This window comes from Rhineura floridana, chromosome 17 (genome assembly GCF_030035675.1).
Source record: "Rhineura floridana isolate rRhiFlo1 chromosome 17, rRhiFlo1.hap2, whole genome shotgun sequence".
NCBI classification, from domain to species: domain Eukaryota; kingdom Metazoa; phylum Chordata; class Lepidosauria; order Squamata; family Rhineuridae; genus Rhineura; species Rhineura floridana.
This window is the reverse complement of record NC_084496.1, coordinates 3,561,043-3,584,573: the sequence shown is the minus strand read 5'-3', so window position 1 is coordinate 3,584,573 and position 23,531 is coordinate 3,561,043. Positions and strand designations below refer to the sequence as shown.

Sequence of the window (23,531 nt, the reverse complement as noted above, 5' to 3'; positions counted from 1 at the left end):
AAAAAATAATTAAATAAATAAGAAGGTTCTTGGAGAGTAAACACCCCTGAAGGATCCCTTGCCCACCGCTACTGAATCAGTGCTTGCCATGTGTGACTGCGCTTGGGGGGGGGGTATCCAAAGGGGCTCCCTTGATTTGCGGGTGGACCACTCTCCTGTCATTTGGTCCATGCGGCGTGGGAGAGATAAGGATCCAACCCACCATCCAGATCAAATTCTTCTCCTCCACTAGGACGTTTCCCAGAACCTTCTTTGCTGCATTTGGATTCCCTGGCAGAGAGGTCTGCTTCTTCAGCCCACCCTGAAGCTTAAAAAGTTCTGAAAGCCACTGGCTTTTGGGGAGAGCTCTGTAACGCCTCAAAAGATGTAGCACACATTTAACAGGGCCATACAGCGGGATGTTGAAATCCTTTTCCCCTTCAAACACCGTTCTTAAAAAAAAAAAAATTCCAAGTATTGATTCCTTTTTTAGATGAATTGCTCATTCGGCCTGCTCTGTTGCAACTGTTAGGAATATGTCAGATTAATGTGACAGCAAAGTGGGTGGGTGGGAAATCCGGCCCTGTTTGCACAATGATCTGCCAGCACTTATTATCGGTGTTGCATAAACAGAGGGGCAGGCGCTCTGTACCAAGCGACAGAAAAATGCCTGGCACAGCAACACGCCTTGTTTGCCAGCACGTTGAAAGCATCTTGTCGTGAAGGCGTTGCCCTGCCCCATTCCACCCTGTCGAAATTCATCCTCCATTCCCCTCCTGGAGGTTGACATGCCAGGGAAATAGCTGGAGTTCATGGGTTGCCAACACAGCGCCCGTGAGTGCACTTGCCCTGCAGAGGCCTCCCTTGGTGCCCACAGAGTCCCGTCCTCTCGCCTGCTAAAATTAGGCTTTGTAGCCAATGGAAGGCTCAGTCGGGCATCAGCCTTGCATGCAGAACCAAGTTCAGTCCCCAGTGGCATCTCCAGGTTGGGCTGGGAATGCCTCCAATCAGAAACCCTGGAGTGTCTCTGCCAGTCAGTGTAGTGCAGGGGTGGGGGAAGCTCGGGCTAGTAGCCAAATGCTGCCCTCCAAGCCTGTTTCTCTGGCCCTCTCCTTAGGCCACACACCGGCCCTGTTTCGCACCCTCTTTGAGTATTCTTGCCCAGCTGCAATGTGTCCTTGGACTCTGACCATGCCTTCTGCTTGCCTGGATGGAGAGTGTGTGTAGAAAGTAGCCTGCTGTATAAAAGTAAAGTTTACACTTGTTGCTCCACCCACTTTTGCCTCTGGCCCCTCCCAGCACTGGCATGTGGCCCCCAGAAGGAAATGTGGCCCTTAGTTCTCCACTCCTGGTGTGGAGTACATTGCGCTAGTTGGACCGACCATCTGACTCTGTATAAGGCAGAGATTCTCATGCTCCTCTGTGAAATGTCATTCTGTGAGCAAAGCCGGCTATTCCAGGGTCTGAAATCTTCCATTCACACTTATGGCCTTTGAAGAAGAGGCTTTTACATTCCTTGGGGCTGGGAAGAGGCTGGGATCATCAGCTGCAAACTGCCTCCTCCTGCATCTTGTTCAGCCTCTGGAGAGTCTCGTGTTACTCTTCGGGCATCTAATAAATAAGGCTCATTTTTCCAGAATGTTGTACAAGAACTGTTTACTTGCTACACAGCTCCGATTGGCTTGGCTGTTGCTCCTGTGACTGTGAAGAACCCTTTAGCAAAAGGGCAGTCTAACCTCTTGGGGAAAATCCATGTTCTCTCCAGCCATGGAACTTTTTGTGGCTCTTCGTAAAAATCTCAAAGGGGGGAGGGGGGGACATCTGTCATGTATTACATCCATAAAATCTATATATTTGAAAAATGATGGGCATTTCCTCCAAGGAGCTTAGGGTGGTGCTCACAGAATATTCCATATTATCCCCATTACAAGAACCCTGTGAGGTAGGTTAGGCCTGGAGAAAACAACTGGCCCAAAGCCACCCGGTATGCTTCATAGCAGAACAGATTTAAACACAGGTTTCCTCTGTCCTCAAGTCCAACGCAACTGTTTTCTATATACCCGAAATAGGTCCATCATTCCATAATACTTTAAATGATCTATACATCGACCTGGTTCGCACGTTACTTTAAACCATAGTTAATGTTTAACTATAGCTTACCATGGATGAGCAGCATGCCAATGCATGCTGCTCAAAAGTCCCTGCTGTGCTCCTCCCCGCACCATGCCACAAGCTATATCTGGCCTTTGGTTTGTTTCTTTCTAAACATAGAGAAGGGCTGTAGCTCAGTGGCAAAGCATCCGCTTTACATGCAAAAGGTTCCAGGTTCAATCCCTGACATTTCCAAGTAGGACTGGGAAAAGACTCCTGCCATTCCTCTCATGGGTCCTCCATCTGCACCACAAAGTTACTTCTTCCCTTAGTGCCTGTGTGAGACAATGTTTCCTGTGTGACAATTTACTCTTCCCTCACTGGAACTGGACTACACACATTCTGGCTACTTTGACAATGCTGACTGCTAGGGCTGATGGGAGTTGGAGTCCAGGGCACTATTCTTTTTAAGTGTATGGGTGTGTGCGAGAGAGAGAGAAACTATCCCATTTCAGTGTTTTACTTTGCTCATCTCCACCTGGAAAAAAATCCTGCGAACGCCCATGCTAGTAAGAATCTTCAGGGTTGCAGCCTTAAAAATCTAAAAACGACTTTAGTAATAAATTATTAACACAAGTTACTATGGATAATCAAAATGTAATCTTTATAAGCAATATGATTACAATCTACCTAGTGTATTATTTTGTGTCATTTTGTTGGTTATGTTTGTATTTTGTTTGCTTTGAAAATTAATAAAATGAATTTTAAAAAAAGACTTTAATGGGTTAACTTTATATTCTTTGCAGGGCAGAAAGGAATCAGTCAAGCGGCAGCTAAAGTCGATGTGGAGTTTGACTATGATGGGCCTCTCATGAAGACAGAAGTCCCCGGGCCAAAATCTAGGGTAAACCGATGCATCCAGGCAACCGTCTTTCAAGCCCCCCCCCCCAGTGTTCTGGTTTGCCCGTCACACTAAGCCAGACTGTGGCTTAGCACATGGGCTCCAAAGAGGAGCGCACAGCCGCTTTGCTCTTTCCTGGTCATTCTACTGCTAGGCTGCACTGAGCTAAGCAAAATAAATGTTAAAAATCAGATTTCTGGCCCAGGTGGCTCTTGAGATGTGAAATCATGATGGGGCCATGCCTGATGAATTTCAGAAGACGGGACTTCGCTGCTGTGCATAACGCATTCCAATTCCCCATGGCCAACACAACCAGGAATAAATTATTCCAGACAGCAAAAAGTTCCACATAAATTGTGCCAAGACAGGGTATGTTTAAGGAAATTTGCTCAGAAATTTCGGGACCAGGACTTTTTGCAGGCCTGCTAACCTATGGCCCTCTTAATTGGAGATTCTTGAGACCAGACCTGGAACCTTTCACATGCAAAGCAGATGCTCTGCCCCTGAGCTATGGCCCCTGTCCTCTCCACCCCTGCCCATCAAAGCAGCGTCATGCTGAAAATCATAGAATTGTAGCATTGGAAGGGGCCTATAAGGCCATGGAGTCCAACTCCCTGCTGAATGCAGGAATCCAACTTAAAGTGCCCCTGAGAAGGGGCTGTCCAGCTGCCTCTTGAATGCCTCCAGTGTCGGAGAGCCTACCAGTTCCGCTTTCTTAAGCCAGAAGATTCACTACTTACATTTATAGTACTTCTTTCCTTTCCTTTCAGGAATTAATGAAACAGTTGAATGGAATTCAGGTAATTTCCCCTGTTTTATGTGTAGAGATAATAACAGTCTTCCGTCTTTGCCCCCAAACCCTTCCCCACAGAATCTCGTAAGAATACCATGAAGCATGCCAACTGTGGCTTCCTCTGTTGTGATGAGAACGTTCATTCTTCTTTAAAAAGCGGGCCACATTAATTTTGAAGGGAGAAAGCAGCCCAGAGACCCTGAATTGGGAAGACGCTGCATATTGGGGCTTTCTGCCAGCTTCCTGCTGAAAACACCCCTGGCTGTTGTTTGCGTTAAAGGTGCTGTTTGCAGTAAACCAGGGTTGGGGGGGGGACCGGATCCAGCCAATGGGATGGATCCTTATCTCTCATACCACTGACGGGCCATGTTTGACAGGTGGGCGGAGGCAGCCACTTGTCAATCACCTGATGTCACAATGAAATGCGCTGACCCTTATTTTTGCCTGCAGGGTTTGAAATCAAACCATGCAGGCAAAGGGAATGCGCTTTACGGGCCCTGGTGATCAGCTGATTATCCCTGCTTGCAAAACGTTGGGCACGGAGCTTTGCCCAGGAGCCTGCAAACCCCCTTTCAGCTCAGCCCCATCTTTCCCTGCGCCACACCTGACGTCCTGTATGATGATATGAGTGTGGCTTGTCCAAGATGGCCTCGTGGGTCAAATGAGGAGGTTTGGTTGGCCTGATTAGGCCTGCGGGGTGGAGGTTCCCTGATGCAACAGTAAACCACAGGTTGCTCTGTCGGTATGCATGTGACAATTTTCAGCAGGAAACGGGTGTGGGACCCCAATCTGGAGTGGGGGCACACTGCAAATTAGGGCCCCATAACGCCTGTTTATTCAAAACAAAAAGTGACCACTTTACGCACAATTTTAAAAAGTAATAAAATATGAATTAAGAACACTACACACAGGTTGGCCCTAAACTTCAAGGCCCTCCCAGGGAAGAAGTAGAGGAGGATAGCGATGGCTCGGGAAGACGGGGAAAGCGGACAAATGGCCGTTGCCATGGCTGTTGCCTCCTTGGGTCCTTTTTAGAAACTGGAAGTTGCCTTTCCCGAGGAAGGGCCTGAGCAGTTTTGGCCTTTGGGTGCAGTCAAGCCTCACCTGTTTTCTTCTGTTCCTTCTAGAACGCAGAAGCCGTGCACTTTTTCTGCAACTATGAGGAAAGTCGGGGGAACTACCTGGTCGACGTTGATGGGAACCGCATGTTGGATCTCTACTCTCAGATCTCTTCCATCCCAATAGGTGAGCCAAGAGAATTACCTCTTGTGGGAGACCTAGCTCCCTCCTTAGAGATGTGGTGTTGGCTATTCACTGTTTTTTGTTTATTTGTTTTAAAGCAGTTGGATCATTTGGGGTGGGGCAGAGTTGTAGAAGTTTGCTGACAGCTTTTTAGCCATGATGGCTAAGTAGAGCCTCCATGTACAGGGATAGTCTACCTCTGAATATAACAGCCACAGGAACAAATAACTTCTGGCCGGTTATGTTTCAAAACAGGGCACTGGACTGGATGCTCTGGTCCTGCAGTGCAAGGCTGGCATTCCTTTTTCAGTGTCCTCTGAAGGAGCTAGAAGGATGCTGGTGCTTAATGGAAGCAGCAGAATCGAATCAGTGAAATAGGTGGAAGCAATCAAGCTACTTAGGTTGTTACATTGTTGCCTTGAGGTTCCACTGGATACCAAAGGGCTTGCCGTTTGGGCTGTTGTAATGCCACGGAACATTCATGAGCACTCCAGCTGCTCAAGGTGGATGCGTCAAGTGACATAATGTGCAAATGTCGCTGCTTCTGTGAGGAGAGGGAGAGATCAGGTTGGTGAAGGAAAAAATGCACCACTTGGAGGCAAGGAGGCTTGTGTTCTGTTGGCAAGAGGAGTGCTTTTGGGTACTGGTCATGGAGAAAATGTGTGGAAGGGTGAGGCAGGAGGCCAGAAGCAAGGTGGTGTAAGAGAGTAGCAACTGGATGAGTGAAGAATAGGTGAAGGAAGCAAAGCTCTGGGAGCAGAGAAATACTGCTGGTCTCCATCAGCAGCACTTGAGGGTCATATTATGAAAACTCCATTCCAAAATCATATGTGCTCATGTGGAGACAGTAATGCAGAAACATTGCTTCATGTACTGCTATATCGCTCTTTGTACAGAGATTTGTGTTAATCCCCCTATTATCATCATCTCATTCTGGGCATTCAGATGAGTATGATGTGAGTTTTTCTCCTTGTGGATCAAGATAAGCTGGTATCAGTGAAGACCACAAAATCCCTACAATTAAAATAAGGGCCACGATGATACCCTCTGAGTTCTAGATTGTGTGTAGTTTTTATTTTAGTTTGGCCTCTCTCTCTCTCTCTTTCTCTCTCTCTCTCTCTCTCTCTCTCTCTCTGTGAGTGTGTGCGTGATTGTACTTTGCACAGAAATCGCTATGGACGGTGGCTAAGGCAAATAACTTTATTTATTTAGAAGCATTTTAATACTGAAAAAATCTCTTAAGCGGTATACAACCTAAAACGATAATAAACGGTATCATAAAACAAGATAAGACAACATAAAACAATGGTGTAAAAGCATATAAAAGGAAGAATTTGGGGGAGGGGTGTTCAGGCAAATTGAGACAGGGCCCAGGTTCATGCAGCAGGGTAAGCCTTGGCAAAAAGTTATGTCTTTACAAAATAAATAACCTATCTGTCAGGAGGACTGTGGAAAACCCCAAAATCAGGATCTTCTTTCCAACAGAGGAAAAAAGGAAAAGATGGAGGGGGTGGCAAAGGGGGGGGGGCTGATTTGAACTCACCAGACAGGCCTTTTTGGCTGCAAGCCCTGAATTTGAGCTAGCATTGGTCCTAAAGCTATATTCTGGTCTAAAGCTGCGGTGGTAAGCAAAATTGAGCAAAAGACAACGGAAGGAACTTTCCAAATGCTGGAGAAAGTAGGTTAGCCTTTATGTAAGCCTTGCAAGGAGAGCTGCAAAGAAAGTAGAAACAGGCAAAGCTCCAAGCCCCCAAAGGGCAGGAATGCAGATTAATGACCACAGAGTGTGCCAGGTGTTTTTTTTTTTTGGCTGGCTGGTGTGTACTTGCTGTGTCTGCGTTGTTTTCATGATGGCTTTGGAAGAGCACCAGTGAAGGCCCTGCAAGCCGTCAACAAAACAGAAATATCAGAGGTTGTGTAAAATGGGGTTGTTACCCTGAGCTTGCAACCTCTGTGTGCGCAGGACATCAGTGGGTTGCTGCTGGCTGAGCTGTTGTGATTTCATGGAATGTTCCAGACGCTCTTAACTGCTGTGGGCGAATGTGTCATCAATATAATGTAGGGTCATTTTGGGTGGTAATGGGACACACGGACATCCTTTCTTGTGACTTTGCAGGTTAATACTGCAATACTTTTAATCCATTTTAGCTATTCCAGGATCAGTTAACCCTTCTTTTTTTCTAAAATGTGCACAGTGGGTCAAGAGCACTTAGATGCTCCTGGGACGTGTTATTAGTTTTTAAGTTGATGGGGTTCCTCGAAAGCCTTTAGAACTTTTCTCTGTCTCTTGTTCCAGGTTACAACCATCCATCTCTGATAAAACTCTTGCAGCAGCCTCAGAACCTGGTAAGGAGCTTCTTCAAAACACACCCTAGTCCAGGGGTGGCAAACCTTTGGCACTCCAGATGTTGCTGAACCACAACTGCCATCATCCCTGCTGATGGGGCATGATTGCTGGGGATGATGGGAATTGGAGTTCAGCAACATCTGGAGTGCCAAAGGTTCGCCACCGCTGCCTGAGTCGCTGAAGCAAGTCCTGTCCCTGTTGAGACTCATTTCTTTGTTGACCAGCGTCATGAAATATTGCCTGCTGAGTACTTTTTTCTCCTCCGGTGTTGGAAAATGCATGGTGGAGTTTGCTTCTGGGAAATAGCCAGGGTTTCCTTTCATAGAATAACAGAATAGTAGAGTTGGAAGGGGCCTATGAGGCCATCAAGTCCAACCCCCTTTCTCTCTAGGAACTGGAGAACCTGAGCTCTGTTATGGATGGCACACAATCCATATCTGGCCTTCAAGCCCCCAAGCCCCACCTCTGGGTTTCTGCCTATCCTTTCCAATCACAGTTGCCCCTCTGCTTTTCTCGGCTACAGGTAGTGCCCACCTGGCTGGATTCTCTAGGGATTGAGCCAGGGGGCCTTCAGATCTGTGGTCTGCTGCCCCTTGTGGGTGAATGGCCCCTATCTTGTCCAGTTTGGCCCTCCTTTAACTTTCCTCCTCCAACAATTGTCCCAGTCTGCATCTGCGCTGTAATTCTTTTTTAAGATGCGTTTAAAAATGTTTTTAATATTTTTTTTTAAAAAAGATGTTTTGTTTTGTGCTGCCTGGGGCTGATGGGGGAGCTGTAGGCCAAAACATCTGGAGGGCAGCAGGTTGGCAAAGGCTGTGATGCTAATACTGACTCCAAACGTCCTGTGTTGTCTTTCAGAGTACCTTCGTCAACAGGCCTGCCCTGGGGATTTTGCCCCCAAAAAACTTTGCCGAAAAGCTAAAGGAGTCGCTGCTCTCGGTAGGTGTTACGGCGGCAGACACATTGTCCGGTGTTGGATGATCTACTAATTTAAATGTGCAACAAATAATGTGGGGACCGTTTAGTGTGGTTTTAAAAATTTTTTGTTGCTGACTGCAATAGGCAGAGGTTGGGGACCAGCACAAGACGAGTTGTGGGGGCACATTTGTCTCCTTTGAGAATAGTTCTTCGGGTGTGCCCTTAATCACATAAATCAAGGGTGGGAAACATCAGGCCTGGGGGTCAAAAGAGCTCTCTGACTCTCAGGACTCTCCACAGTCCTCATCTCCTCTCTACAGGCCACACCCCTCACTAGCCCTGCGTCACGCCCCGAGTTTGCTCCACCCACTTTTGCCTCTCTGATCCTGCCCATCACTGCCATGTGGCCCCCAGAGTGTTGCCCAGAAAGGAATGTGGCCCTTGGTCTGATAAAAGTTCCCCACCCCAACTTAAATCAACACAGATTATGTCTTGAAGATCTGCAGGGAGAACTCAGCTGCCCCACCTTTCTTCCACCTCCCAATATTTCCGTCTTCTAATGCCAAAAAGAAAAATAAGCAACAAAAAGCCAGGCCATTCTGGCATTCCTGGAGCTCTATGATAAAGACTAGAAATGCAGTGGTATAGAAATTAACATCTTACACCCAGGCTGTGTTGTTGTTGTTTTAAAAAAAACAGTTTATTTATAACTTGTTCCATAAAAAATGTAACATTAACAGCAATAACAATTTATTATTATTATTATTATTTATTAGTCTCTTGATAGCTGAAGGTCCCCAAGCAACGTACACAATGTTAAAATAAAAACAAATAAAACAAAAAAACCATAACAAACAACAACCAAACAATAGCAAGAGCAACCCCACGCAGCCACAGGAAGGTTTTGGCAGCATATTGAAAATGAAACATCATCTCAATCGATTAAATGCCTGGGAGAAAAAGAATGTCTTTACTTGGCGCCGAAAAGATGACCATGAAGGCTCCCAGTGGGGAGCAAAGACAAAGATGTGCATGTTTTTGCATGCACTGTAAACTAGCTGTAACGTATCCATGATACTCATAATACTTTTCATTACATAATAAATATTTCTGCTGCTTTTCGTTTTTGCCCTCGTTGACAGGTGGCTCCTAAAGGTCTACCTCAGGTTATCACCATGTCTTGTGGATCTTGCTCGAACGAAAATGCCTTCAAAACCATATTCATGTGGTACAGGGTGAGTAAAACTGTATTATACCAAATCATTCCATCTAGCTCCGTAGCGTCTATTTATTTATTTATTTATTAGATTTATTAGTCTCCCATCTGGCTGGTTGTCCAGCCACTCTGGGCGACGTACAGAATAAAAACGTACAAATAAATCAAAACATTAAAATCTCAACAGTAATAATAAACCTAACCCACCCCAAAAGCCTGTCTGAAGAGCCAGGTCTTCAAGGCCCGGCGGAAGCTCATCATAGCCGGGGCGTGGTGGAGATCGTTTGGGAGGGAATTCCACAGAGTGGGAGCCACAACTGAAAAAGCCCACTCCCTAGTCCTCACCAGTCTGGCTGTTTTAACTGGTGGGATAGAGAGGAGGCCTTTTGAGGATGATCTTGTTGTGCCAGACTCCTAAAACCTAGTGCCTTCCAGATGATATTGGGCTATGACTCCCATCATCCCAGACTACAGCTGATGTGAGTTGGAATCGGGATGGATGCTCATAAAATAGCCAATGTCGTCTAATCTCATGGGGGGGGGGAATCAGGATGAATCCTTAATAAACAGGTAGTCTGGAACCACCCTTTAGGTCCAGGAATTCTGGAATGTTTTTCTGACCCTGGAAGCTTAACGGGAAACCGCTTTGTTTTCCAGAATAAAGAAAGAGGGCGTAACAGCATCACCAAGGAAGAACTGGAGACATGCATGATCAATCAGGTAAGGAAGTGGCATGTGGATCGTCTGGTGGGGCCTTTGGGGTTCTTACATATAGGATCAGCCTAGAAGGCGCATACCGTGGGAGGGATCTTTCTTGCATGTGGCCTCTGTTTAGCTTTGTAAGAAACAAAAACAGCAATACCAGTACAATGTGAACATTAAAAACCAATCTGAATATTAACCCCCTCTGCTGCTTCCGCTTGCTCTCTCTTTTACGCTGCAAATACTTTCAGCCGAGTTCGCTGTGTTTGTTTGCTTGTTTGTGTAATATTTTCATACCCTGCTCTCCTTCCGTTCTGGAAGCCAGGGCAGCTAACAACACAAAATCAACAAAACGACCATAAAATAGAGCATTGGTTAAAATGGCAAAAATTACAATATGAAAGAACAGCAGCCTTGAATATCTATAGGACATGCGCACACAAGAAACCGTCTCCAGGTTAGGACTGCAAATGTGACAGGAGCCAAGGAAGCTGTCTTATACATCACCAAGCTCAGCAGGGTTCCCAAACAGTGGTCTGCAGACCACAAACCCATAGCCATAGGTCCCAGGCTGTGGTCTGAAGGCACCTAAGGCCAGCTCCCTGCTGAAGCTAAGCAGGGTCAGGTCTGGTCAGTGCCTGGATGGGAGACTGCCTGGGAACCATATGTAAGCCGCCTTCAGTTTCATGAAAAGAAAGGCAGGGTATAAATGTAATAAATAAAATATTAATAATAATAAATAATAATTCCGGTGGTCCGCAGTGTATCTATGGATGGTGGGAGCAATGGCTGCTCCACTTTTGTTAGAACCCAGTGGTCCACCCGGAAGGTGAGGGGGACAGACCAGAAGAGACAGAGAGAGGGCAAGCACTGGGAAAGAGTGGAAAGTATTTGCAGCGTGGAGGAAGAGCAGGAGGAAGCAGCAGAGGGGGTTAACATTCAGATTGGTTTTTAATGTTCATATTGTACTGGTATTGCCACTCTTGTTTCTTACAGATTGGGGGGCATCCAGTGAACTTCTACTCAGAGTAGACCCATTGAAGTGATTGGGCATAACTATCTCGGGCCCATTAACATCAGTGGGTCGGCTCTGAGCAGAACCCCTTGTATTACAGTTTGCATTCTCATCTACGGAACTGAAAGTACAATGAAATACATGCAATGTTATAAGAAATACAAGGAACACGTGTGAACACCCTGCAAAGCAGATCAGGAGAAATGCAAGATGACTGTTCATTGTTGTCTAACCGGCTCATAACCGAATTGGAACAAATGCTCCGTAACGGCCAGATGTAATGGGTGGTTTCAGTGCTAATCCTACTCAGAGTAGACCCATTTAAGTTGATGGACATGTCTAACTCAGGTTCATTAATTTCAGTGAGTAGGACGTAGTTGAATACCACCCAGTCTAACCCCGCGTGACCTTTGCGCAAGCAAATCAGCGCAAACACTCAATGAATAAGGTCATCTGAGTCTTTTCTTTTCTTTCAGCCACCAGGCTGCCCTGAATACAGCATCCTTTCCTTTATGGGTGGATTTCACGGCAGAACCATGGGTAAGATTAAGTTTAAGACTTGAGCTCTTGGGTAAGGTGAGTTGGGGGCTGCTTTGCGCCTTTGCACTGCACATATTCTTCTCCCTGGTCTTTCTGATCAGTAGTGCTAACATCATGGGTGTGGCCTTCACTGATCACTAGGGGGCAGGCTAAACCAAATTCTGATTGGCCATGGCGAAGGACCGCCCACCCTGCATCATCGTTACAATGCCGCTGCTAACTGCTGCCTGGTTGGTGTTGATCCATGAGAGGGGGGAATGTCACATTGCTTCGCTCACATTTTGCGTTTTTAATTGTTTTAGATTCTATAACTGTTGTTTCTGTTGTTGTTATTGACAGCCACCACGGATTTCTTCTGAAAAATGGGCAGGATAGACACTTTTTGGAAATAAGTAAATAAATAAATAAACATTTTGTGTGTTGTGGTGGTGATTGTTTTTGCCCCTTTGTGCAGGGTGCTTGGCTGCCACACATTCCAAAGCCATTCACAAACTGGACATCCCCTCTTTTGACTGGCCAATTGCTCCGTTTCCAAGGCTGAAGTACCCGCTGGAAGAGTTTGTGAAAGAAAATGAACAGGAAGAGGCCCGCTGTCTAGAGGAGGTGAGGTCTCCCAGCAGCCTTCCCAAACCTGGCACCGCCTCCTAGGCTGATTGATTGATTCTTTATTTAAAAGTGTTTATCATAATCCGCTTTATATTTTTAGAAAATCTCCAAGCAGCGTAGAACATAAAAACAATATCATTAAAATAAAAATACAAAATAAAACCCCTAAAACTGTATATATCTTTGGTGCTTGCAGCTCCTCACTGATAAAAAGATACATGCTAACTATTTTTACATTTTGTTGTAATTTAGTTAGGAAAGTTACGTGCCGCTTAATTACGGTAATCTGTAAGTGGCGTACAAGGAACAGAACACAAAGGAAACCTTCTCGTTCACACAAGCCACCCCAGGGTAGTGACATTCTCCATGTATACCATCAGTCACCGTGGGAGTACTGACCTATATTTATGTTATTTTCCTGGCATTGTTTATGATTTTATTGTTTAGGACAGGGGTATGGATCTGGACCTTTTATTTGCCCCACCCACCTTGCAAGCCAAGTCTGACAGGTGGGCAAGGCCCCCCCCACCTGTCAATCGTGATGTCACAGAGATGTCAGCGGAAATATTCTTGCCAGTGCAGTTTAAAATCAACTCACACAGGCAAAGACGCAGCACTTTTCAAGCACCGGCAGCCTCTTGTACATCTTTCTTCAAATGAACTTCTGCAAATTTATACTTAATACAAACAGACATAAATGAACTAGTCAGTGTGCGTTCGTTGTGTGACATTCATTTGGGATAAAAATCCCAAATTATGCAGTTGACTTTGGCTTTGAAATATAGTTTGCTGTTATATTTAATTGTGGTGAGAGGAAAATATAAACCACCTGTTGCTTTTAAAGGTAAAAAAATAATTGAAATTTTCAATACTGAACATACAGGTGGAAGATTTGATTGTCAAATACAGGAAAAAGAAGAAAATTGTTGCAGGGATCATTGTTGAGCCAATTCAGTCGGAAGGCGGTGACAACCACGCTTCTGATGACTTCTTCAGAAAGTTGAGGGACATCTCCAGAAAGGTTGGTAAAGTTGAATTTAAAACGGGAGATTTTCCATCAGTGGTGGGGGATTTTGAATTATGGTGAGGGATCTGCAAATCCACTCCCATTATTCAGTAAAATCAGATATCCGGTCTTTGCAAAACAGGAAAGCTGCAGTATCCACAGAAATAAAGGATCACCTGCTTTTTCTGAAGTATGGCAGGAGAAAAAGCTGTTGCAGATACATGTCCCAAACAGACAGCACGATCAAGCAAGGGCTTCGATGCAAGGGCTGACACACACCCAATGAAAACACCATAATTATTTGGATCCGCCTTGCAAAAACTTCAGGTTTCCTGGTCAGTGCCCTGAACCCATTGCCAGCGTCTCATATTTGCAAAGGGAGCAGATAATTTTGGATGTCTGCAGGGCCTTGAGGCCATTTAGAGCTTTGTATGCTAGTTCTAACATCTCAAATTGGGCCCGGTAGCTCACCTGCAGCCAATGCAGAGCTTTCAGGACCACTGATCCTTGGTCCCATTGGGCTGCCCCACTTACCTACCTAGCAGCCACATTCTGCACTAGCTGGAGCCTCCTAACTGCCAACTCCCCCCCCCATTTAATCCAGATTTAAAAATCCAGTAAATGCGCTCTTTGCAATATCTAAACAACCCATTTGAAGTATTAAGCCCCTGCTGGAAGCACCCACCCTTCCTTGGGACTACGCAGAAAATCTAGCGGTGGGATTTGGAAACCCAGACCCAGATCCTTCATGCTCATCTGTGGAGGCCAGTACCACTGAAGTCAGTGGGGCAGCGAATCCGCTCTGGGTTTTAGCCTGAAATTTCAAGGAGCTGTCCAAAGTGCTGAAACTCCTTTGGGGAAAACAAGCGTCAGCACCTTGGACAGCCCCTTGATTGCTCAGTCTAAAACCCAGAGCAGATTTGCTTCTCCACTGACCTCGGGGCCACCAGAACCCCACTCTCTTATGCAGTCATTACAGGGGAAGAGAGCAGGGGAACTTTTCTCCCCATCTCAACTCATCCCCTCCCTCCCCCAGAGAGCTCCCATTTCTGTGCTCAAAGCATTCTAACGTCGTCCAATCTCTCTGAACAGCACGGCTGCGGTTTCCTGGTGGATGAAGTGCAGACAGGAGGCGGGTGCACTGGCAAGTTCTGGGCCCACGAACACTGGGGCCTCGACGACGCGGCCGACGTGCTGACTTTCAGCAAGAAAATGATGACGGGCGGGTTTTTCCACAAGGAGGAATTCCGGGCCAACGCTGTAAGTCAGGGAGGGGAGCGTAGGGCTGGGGGACAAATGCGGCCCTCCAAGCCACTCTGCCTGGCCCTTGGGACTCTCCCCGGGCTGTGCGCCTTCCCGAGCCAGCCCTGCTTTGCACCGTCCTGGAACGTTTTTGCCTGGCTGGAACGTTCCTCTTGAACCCCAAGCCTGCCGCTTGCTTGCTCAGAGGGAGGACAGGGAGGTGTGTGTGCGAGTGCGTGCAGAAACCAGCCTACTGTACAAAAGTAAAATGTGCATTTATTGCTCTACTTACGTTTGCCTCTGGCCACACCCGCCTCTGGCATGTGGCCCCTGGAAGGTTGTCCAGAAAGGAACGTGTCTCTTGAGTTGCAAAAGCTTCTTCCCTCCCACTGGATTGGCTCTGCCGGTGCATTTGCATGACACCAAGCATGCAGCCACCTCGCCACCGCTGCCTCCCGATAAGCTGCAGCGATGCTGGTGATGGGAGGTCAGGCAAGCGCCGCCGCCACTCCGCCCACTCCTGTGCTAAGTGGCACCTTCCAGGGCAGTGTGAAGACCAGTCCTTGGAAAGCCACAGCGAGAGAGCTTGGAGGCTTCCCACCAGGAGTGTAGTCATCCAGGGTCACTGAGGGTCATAGACCCCTTACTTTTGGGGGAGCAGAGTCCCAGCCATGTCTCTGTGTATAAGCCAATCAACATGAAAGGGGAACGTGTTAGCCACTAAGAAGAATCCTTGTCCTTTTGTGCTGATTGGAGCCAATTAGAGTGAACGGAGATGTTGTAGTGGAGTGTGGACTTGGAGATGACACAGAGAGCAAAGGAGACGAGGGAAGGTGGAAAAGGGAGCATGGCTGTGCAGGGGCATGGCGTGACTATCATGAAGGGACCTTGCCCTTCTGAATTTGCCACTACACTTCTGTTTACCCCTGGGACATTTGGTTGGTCACTGTGAGAACTGGATGCTGGACTAGGTGGGCCCCCTTTGGCCTGACCCAGCAGGCAGGCTCTTCTGATGTTCTCATCTTCTGCAGCCTAGTATGACTCTGTTTAGAAAGTCAAACGCTGAACTTCCCCCAGTTCCCTCTGTTACTTGCCCCAACCCACCAAGAAAAATCAGAGCTTTGGTTTCCAGACTAGCCTTCATATATTGATCATCCGCTGGTCAATCTTGCCCCTGGTCTGAATTTGGATGCTCCCTTTCAAGATATTTTTAATGTGGGTGAAAAGGAAACCTGGCTTAGCCCTGGTGGAGTGCTAAGTTCTCCCCGGCAATAGGATGTCATCTGCTCTATAATCCAGAGACACACCCGTCGAATCATCATCCCTGTTCAAGGGAACTTTCATTTTATTCCACATGCTGCGCTACAAATATCTGTGCAGCTGTTTTTTAGCCCCTGCAATATGTCACCCTGCAGACTACCTGGCGGCTCTGTTCAAGGAGCATTAGAGGTGTAAATGGACAGCACTGAACTCCATTGAAGTGCATAGTGGCAGTCAAAGCTGTTGCTTTAACAGTGGGCAAGAGTCTGACTGGAGGACAAAGGTCTCCTTCAGTTGTCTTGATGGATCAAGGAGGAAAGACATGCAAGGCATCTCTTCTTAGCCTGTATTGCTGTTCGTTGAAAGTATTGAAGCATGTTGCTAAGCATTCGTTACAATCCCCATTGTTTTCTCTCTTCTTTTCTTCTCACCCTCCATGCATCCATCCTGCAGCCATATCGGATTTTCAACACGTGGCTGGGGGACCCCTCCAAGAACCTCCTGCTCGCAGAAGTCATTAACGTAATAAAAAGAGAGGACCTTCTGAACAATGCAGTTCATTCAGGGAAGGCGCTGTTGACAGGACTGCTGGATTTACAGGTATGTGCAGAGATTTTTTTCTAGCGCTGTGCCAAAAATTTATCCTGCAGTTTTTTTGGCCATGCTATGTCAGTGAATGAGAAAAGAAATTGTGTTCAAAAATTATCAAAGGAAAGATAAAATTTCGATGAAATTCTCATGGGTGGGGTGCAGAGTTTTGATGCACTTACCTTACTTTTGAGGTGACCGAGGGGTGTTTGTGAGCCTCCTTTCTTTTCATTCCACAAATCATTTCCCCAGCGGTCTACACACCTTACAGCTTCCCTGGCTTTCCGCACTGCAATTAAAGCTCTTCCAACAGGACTTTTTCAGATCAGGAAGTGTGGGCAGCCGGGAAAGCTGCAGAGTGCTGGAAAACCGTTTACTGGAAATAAGAACACACACATATAACACCCCTGGCCGCCTTGCAACAGTACAGTTTGAAATTCACAAGAAATTCTATAGTGCCCCAAGAACGAGGCATCAGAATGCAAGCCTGTTTTGCAGAGAAGGGAAACTTTTGAAAAACTGGGAGACAGATTTTGACATGGCACTAATTTTATCCTGGCTGTATTATGAGGGCAGGAAAGCAAAACCAGCTTTCAGTGGTAACTAAACTATTTCAGTGGAACCCAACTATATATTTGCTTAGTTCTCAATATGGGATTCAGTTACAATCACAGCCCAAACTTGGAGGAGGTGACAGCTTTTTATTTGCATCACACAGTGACCGGAGACGGTGATGTCTTGTCTAGGGCAAGCTTGACCTCAAGGGAAGGGAACCACTGGCCCTCTAGATGCTGCTGAACTACAACTCCCATCAACCTCAGACAGCCTAGCCAGTGGCCAGTGAGGATGGGAGTTGTAGTCCAGCAACATCTAGAGGGCCAGTGGTTTCCCATCTTTGTTTTACATGAACTCTGATACAAGAAAGCTTGCAGAACTCACTGTGTCTGTGCTTTGATGTGGTGCAGTTCTGGAAACTGCTTATTACTGTGAATGCTGGGGATGTGGCTGTGTACACTCTGCCACAAACCAAACATTTCTGCCTCCAGTCAGCGTGTGGTGCAAGTGACATGCAATCCCCTCCAGTCGGCCGGGTGCAAACAAAACCCTGCCTTCTCCAGTGGTGTAGCACAGTGCAATAAACGTTTTGCACCACTAGTACCTCCTGTTCTCACCTACAGTAAAGAAGGTGCTAGCTCCATTTACTCAGCATGGTGTCAACAAAGCTGTTCTCCTCCAGTCATCGCAGTGCATGCAAAGCTTTGCTTTGTGCTCTGTGATTCAGCTGGATTCAGACTAACAGTTTATACTGAAACCCCGCTGTAGCATATATAACTAAACAGCAGCTGTGAAAAAGGCAAACTCCATGTTAGGGGTCATTAGGAAAGGGTCTGAAAATAAAACAGCCCATATCGTAACGCCTTTTTCCAGACATCTGCAGTGAGGCTGCACTAGGAGTACTGCATACAGTTCTGGTTGCCTCGCTTCAAAGAAGAAGATTGTGTAGCTGGGAAAGGTTCAGAAAAGGGCAACCAGAATGATCAGTGGGTTGGAGCAACTCTCTTAAGAGGAAAGTTTACAACATCTGGGGGATTTTTAGTTTAGAGAAAAGGCGAGTAAGAGGTGACATGATAGACGTGTATAAAATTATTTATTTATTTATTTATTATTACATTTATATCCCACCTTTCCTCCAAGGAGCTCAAGGTAGCGTGCAAACATGGTTCTGATTTTATCCTCACAACAACCCTGTGAGGTAGGTTAGGCTGAGAGGCAGTGACTGGCCCGTGGTCACCCAGTGAGCTTCATGGTTGCACAGGGATTTGAACCCCGGTCTCCCAGGTCCCAGTCCAACACTCATCCATGCCACTTTCACCATGCCTTGTGGTGTAGTGGTTAGAGAAAAGTTTTTCTCCCTCTCTCATAACACTACAGCTTGCGGACATCCAGTGAATCTGAACGTTGGTAGATTCAGGACAGACAAAAGAAAGGACTTCTTCACACAATGCAAAGTTAAACTGTGGAACTCACTCCCACAAGAGGCAGCGATGGCCACCGACTCAGATGGCTTTAAAAGAGGATTGGACAAATCCACGGAGGATAAGGCTGTAAGCAGCCACTCGCCACGATGGCTGTGTTCTCCCCCCACTCTCGGAAGCAGCATGCCTCAGTGGGAAGAGCGCTGTTGCTTTATGGTCCCTCTTGTGGGCTTCCCAGAGGCCAGGGGTGGGGAACCTTTTCCAGCCCAAGGGCCACATTCCCTTCTATGGGACCTCCCGAGGGCCGCATGTCAGTGGCGGGAAGGGCCAGAGGCAGAAGTGGCCAGAGCAACAAATGCCAACATTCCCTTTCTAGGGTTGGCTCGTTGCTACACACACTCTCTCCATCCAGACAAGCAGGAGGCATGATCAGAGGCCAAGGGCACACTCCAGCCAGGCGAAACACACTTGTTGTAGAAAGCCAGCCCTGTGAGGGGCGTGGTGTGGGAAGTGTCCCAAGGGCCAGACGGAGAGGCCTGGAGGGCCGCATTGGCCTCCGGGCCTGAACTTCCTTGCCCCTGCTGGCGGCATCTGGTTGGCTGCTGTAAGGACGGGATGCTGGACTAGATGGGCCTTTGGCCGGATCCAGCAGACGAGCTCTTTGGATGTTCTTAAACAACCAAACAGACGTAACACAATGCCTGCACATTTGGTTTGCTTTGAAATTGCACTTGATTCCCTGCTTTGAAGTCATTTTCTGCAACCAGCAGTGTGTGTTTGGGGCCTTCCTTAGCCTTGTATCTGGACAGCCCATGAGATGCTGCTCCCAGAGAAGACAGCACCCTGGCCTATATCTTCTCCTTACTTAGGAAAGGCAGAGCTAGAACTGGATTAAACTCTCTTTCCCTCTTTTTAGAGCCGCTACCCACATCTGATCAGCAGGACGCGAGGGCGAGGGACCTTCTGTTCATTTGACACTCCAAACGACGCTATCAGGAACAAGCTCATTGCATTGGCCAGAAACAAAGGTAAAGGTCTGGAGTTTATAGCTGCGTCTCTTTTTCCATATCCCACCTCTTTGGTCTTAAGGGTTCTGCCTAGCAGGGTTGGCGCCAGAGGGCGGCCAAGTTGGGCCCTGGCCGAGGGCCCCTATGGCCCAGAGTGGGAAGTTGGCGCTCCCATTCCGTGATCCCAGGCCCCCCTCCAATACAGACAGCACGGGCTTCAGTAAGCCTGCCTGCATGCCCCACCTACCCCATGTGTGAATGCCGTGCACATTGTGTATGCATGCCTGCCACCACCCAAGATGGTGGAAAGGGCTGATGCCCCCACCACCATCTTGGTTGGTGGCAGGTATGCTCACACATCATTCACAGGATACAAGAGGTAGGTGGGGTGTGCTTGCTGGCTTATTAGCCTCCTGCTGTCTCTATGGGGGGGGGTGTTGGGCTACAGCATCGCGGGCTCAGGGCAGGCTGGTGCCCAAGGGCCCAGTCATGCCTGGCGTCAGCCCTGGTGGCTACTCTACACTTAAAAAAAAAAAAGTCATATTTTACATCTGGGGTAGGACACTTGTGGCCCTCCCAGTTGGACTCCAACTCTCATGAGCCCCGGCTAGCATGGGAAAAGGCCAGTGATAATGGGAGTTGTAGTCCAGCAACATGCAGAGGGCCATAAGTTCCTTATCCTTGTTTTATATTAAGAGGAGCTGAATCCTGCATGCATGATGCAAATCGAGCAGCTGCGTAATTGCTGTTACTGATTCCACAGTGTTTACTACTTTGCATTATTTATTCTAATTTCACTAGTCACAGCAGGGCAAGTCCCATCTCCAACCTGTGGAAATCTTATTTTGCCACCCGCCCTCTGGCTTCTTAGATTTCTCCAGCTATTCCCCAAACACTTTCAAGCATATTTTAGCAGTAACCAGGACTAGAAACTTGCTTAAAACAATGAAATGGAAAACCAGGGGAGAGGGGAAATGCAATGGAACATCCTAGAAGAGGGCATGGTTGGCTGGCTGGCTGGAACCATAAACAGGAGCATTTCGCACACTGCAGCATTTTGCTGCAGGCCCCAGATGTCAGGCTTTACAAGTGGACAACACAGTTTTTGTCACATGATGGTAAATAGGATGAATGGGGGATCCTTTATGCTTTGCATATTTCAAAATTAGAGGTTTTCATTTCTGTCGTCAATGGATTTGGGTGATTTAAGACACTGCCCCCTCTAGTTATCTTTTTTAAAAATATAATGTTTGTACTTCTGCAAACCTGGAAGTTCCCCCAAGTGCGCTGATATCTCCCGTGTGTCTCAATGGCCCAGTTTGGACTTTAATCCTGTCAGCACATGCCTCGAGTGTGCTGTTGGGCAGGGTTTAGTGCAAAGTATGCTCTGTGATTGAAGGGGTGGGGAGTTCCTAGTGTGCATTTTTCTGCATTTCAGGTGTGGTGTTGGGAGGCAGCGGCGACCGATCGATCCGTTTCCGGCCTACACTGGTCTTCCGTGACCACCATGCACATCTCTTCTTGAACATCTTCAGCGATATCTTGGCAGACTTCAAGTAGCCGATTCTTCCCTTGCACTGAGAGAGCCCAAATCCTCTAAGAGTCTGAGAATAGTTTATTTAAGATCATATATATATATATATATATATATATATATATATTCATTAATAGGAAAAACTGAATTCATAAAGTTTTTTTAATGTTTGTTTTATATTTCCATGCTTATCATTCAAGCTGCTTCAGACTAACTCTCTGGACGCCCCCTGGTACTTTTGGAATTTCTTGCAAGGTGTCTGCATTCCAGGCAGCGGACCCATTAGGGCCATTCATCACCTTGGATGCATCCGTGCTAAATTGTTTGGTACATTTGACTCTGCACCTGGAGTCCTGAGAACTTTTCAGCATTTTTAAACATCACGTTTCTAGCCCTTAAGGTTGCGGTGAGGCTTTTGAAAATGCACACCTACTGCCACTGACCCAGAGGTCTGCATACATACCAGTGCACATTTTAGAGGTGGGAGCAGCTATTTAATGCACATCTGTCCACACACCAGAGCTCCCATAGATCACTGACTTGAGCCATTTGTCTGCATTTAAGCAATTGCATCGTTTTCCCATTCCTGTTATCATTTTTATTTTTTATTTTCTTAACATATATATCCTTGCCTTTCTTCCATTGTGCAACCCAAAGTGGTGTACATGAGGTTCCCAGATGGTCTCCCACCTGAGCACTGGCCAGACCCGGACCTGCTTAGCTTCATCAAGGTGGTGACCTCATGTGCCTTCAGACCCATACCCAGGGTCTGAGTTTTCTTTGCGTTTCCTGTTGCCTTTCCCAGCGCAGGTCATATCTCCATCAGAAACTTAAGCCAATTTAATTTTTACACACAGCTTGCTAAGCCACTACGGTGGACCCCTGTGTGGGTGACCACCCTTGGTGCTCCTTGAAAGTTCAAACTAAAACCCGGAGCAGATTCCACTGCCCCACTGACATGGAGCCACTGACCACCACTGCTGTCCACAGTCTCTGTAACTGCAGATGTCAGGCATTGAACTTGTGTCCTTCTGCATGTTAAGCATATGGTCTACTGTGGCCTCCTCTTCAGTACAGGTGTACCTACCCACACCTCTCTTGTCCCACAGGACCCCTTTAATACAGGACCCCAACTTCTGTTAAAGTCACATTGCTGGGAATAAAAATGTACAGATGATGTTTATCAAGGTGAGCATTTCAGGGTGCCAATTTTGCACGTACTTTTTTTTTTCAATGCACCATGAATAGCCCTGGCGAGGACCCACCCTAAGAGGTGGGAAGGCACCAATCTTCTGTCTTCTGTTGGAACCAGAATACTAATTCTCCAAGAGGGCCTAGCCTTTTAAGCAGTAGGCCCACCAGCCCATGTACCATGGCCCGGGGAGGGAGGGGCTCAGTGACCTCCCACCCCCCGGTTTCATAATCCCGGACAGGTAGCAAAACCAGGTGGCCTATTGCCCCCACGTCTGCAGCCATGTGCGTCTGGGCTGGGCTGTCTTTTTGCCTCAGTGTCGCTGCTTGACCCAACTCCTTTCATGCTGAGGTGAAGCATCTCCCCATCCCTCCTAGCATAATTCTGCCAATTCTGGTGTCCAGAGAGAGCGGGGAAAGCAGCTGAGTTTGTGAGTGAGTTCTGAAGATTTTCGACAAGGGTATCTGCTAAGCAGAAAGTGTTGACTTTTGTGCGGATTAGAATGAGGCTTTTTAAGGAAACTGACCAGATAATTTTCAGATAATGCCTTCTTCAGCACCTAACAGCTATTTTAAGTTTCTAGTCCTTATGGTTGTGAAACGCGAGCATGCACCTTGCTGATTTCAGACTTGACTAAACGTTGTGGGCTTTCCCCCCCCCTTAGATACTGTGCCTTTTATTTTCCCTCATCTCCCATAAAGGCTACTTTATGGGATGGGGAGGCAGAGAAATCCACTCCCCCTGAAGAGAGAGAGAGATGAGCAGGTGATCAGCAGAAAGGGGCAATCTTCCTTCCATTCCCCAAGGCAATGTCAGCAACAGGACTGGCTCTACCATTCGACAGAGCGCAAGGAGGCCACCTCAGGCAGCTGTTTTTGGGTGCCCTGAAAGATCAGCAACTTCAGGACTTAGGTTATTATTACTGCCAAGGAAGGGGAGAGGTGGTTGAGCATCCCAGGTGCTAAAATTATTTGACAGGCGAGGGGTTTCAGGCAGAGAACCTTCCCCTGCCTTACATGGAGATGCCAGGGATTGAACCCAGGACCTTCTACCTGCAAAGCAGATGCTCTACCACTGAACTACAGCCCTTCCCTGAACACCAGAGATGGAACTAGCAGCAGGTAGTGCTGAAAATGGAGGTGAGAGACAGACAGAGAGAGAGCATTCTTAATCTGTACTTGACATACAGTCTGCTCCAATTGGGGAGCCACAGCAGAGCGAGTGGCTTTATAGAAGCAGGTGGAGCCCTAATTGGCCCCTTTGTGTCACCTGACCTGTTGAGCTGATCACTGCAATACCACCCTTTGGCCATCTGCAGTGGTGGTGCTGTACCTCGGCAGTTCTCCCTTCGCACAGGTTACTGCAATTTATGGCAA

At 47.1% G+C, this 23,531-nt stretch overlaps 1 protein-coding gene across 4 annotated transcripts in view; it reads left to right on the top strand.

The window, feature by feature from the left end:
- Positions 1-21,140, top strand: part of ABAT (4-aminobutyrate aminotransferase) — a 39,839-nt gene extending 18,699 nt beyond the window's left edge. For all 4 annotated transcript variants that reach the window (XM_061599858.1, XM_061599857.1, XM_061599860.1 and 1 more), the window contains 14 exons: positions 2,877-2,974; positions 3,742-3,771; positions 4,892-5,009; positions 7,303-7,352; positions 8,212-8,292; positions 9,414-9,506; positions 10,145-10,207; positions 11,681-11,744; positions 12,199-12,347; positions 13,234-13,371; positions 14,449-14,616; positions 16,312-16,458; positions 19,339-19,450; positions 20,868-21,140. In XM_061599858.1, the coding sequence (XP_061455842.1) occupies positions 2,877-2,974; positions 3,742-3,771; positions 4,892-5,009; positions 7,303-7,352; positions 8,212-8,292; positions 9,414-9,506; positions 10,145-10,207; positions 11,681-11,744; positions 12,199-12,347; positions 13,234-13,371; positions 14,449-14,616; positions 16,312-16,458; positions 19,339-19,450; positions 20,868-20,989 (1,433 nt within the window). In that variant the 3' untranslated portion in view covers positions 20,990-21,140. The remainder of the gene's footprint in view (positions 1-2,876; positions 2,975-3,741; positions 3,772-4,891; positions 5,010-7,302; positions 7,353-8,211; positions 8,293-9,413; positions 9,507-10,144; positions 10,208-11,680; positions 11,745-12,198; positions 12,348-13,233; positions 13,372-14,448; positions 14,617-16,311; positions 16,459-19,338; positions 19,451-20,867) is intronic.
- Positions 21,141-23,531: the final 2,391 nt, after the last annotated feature.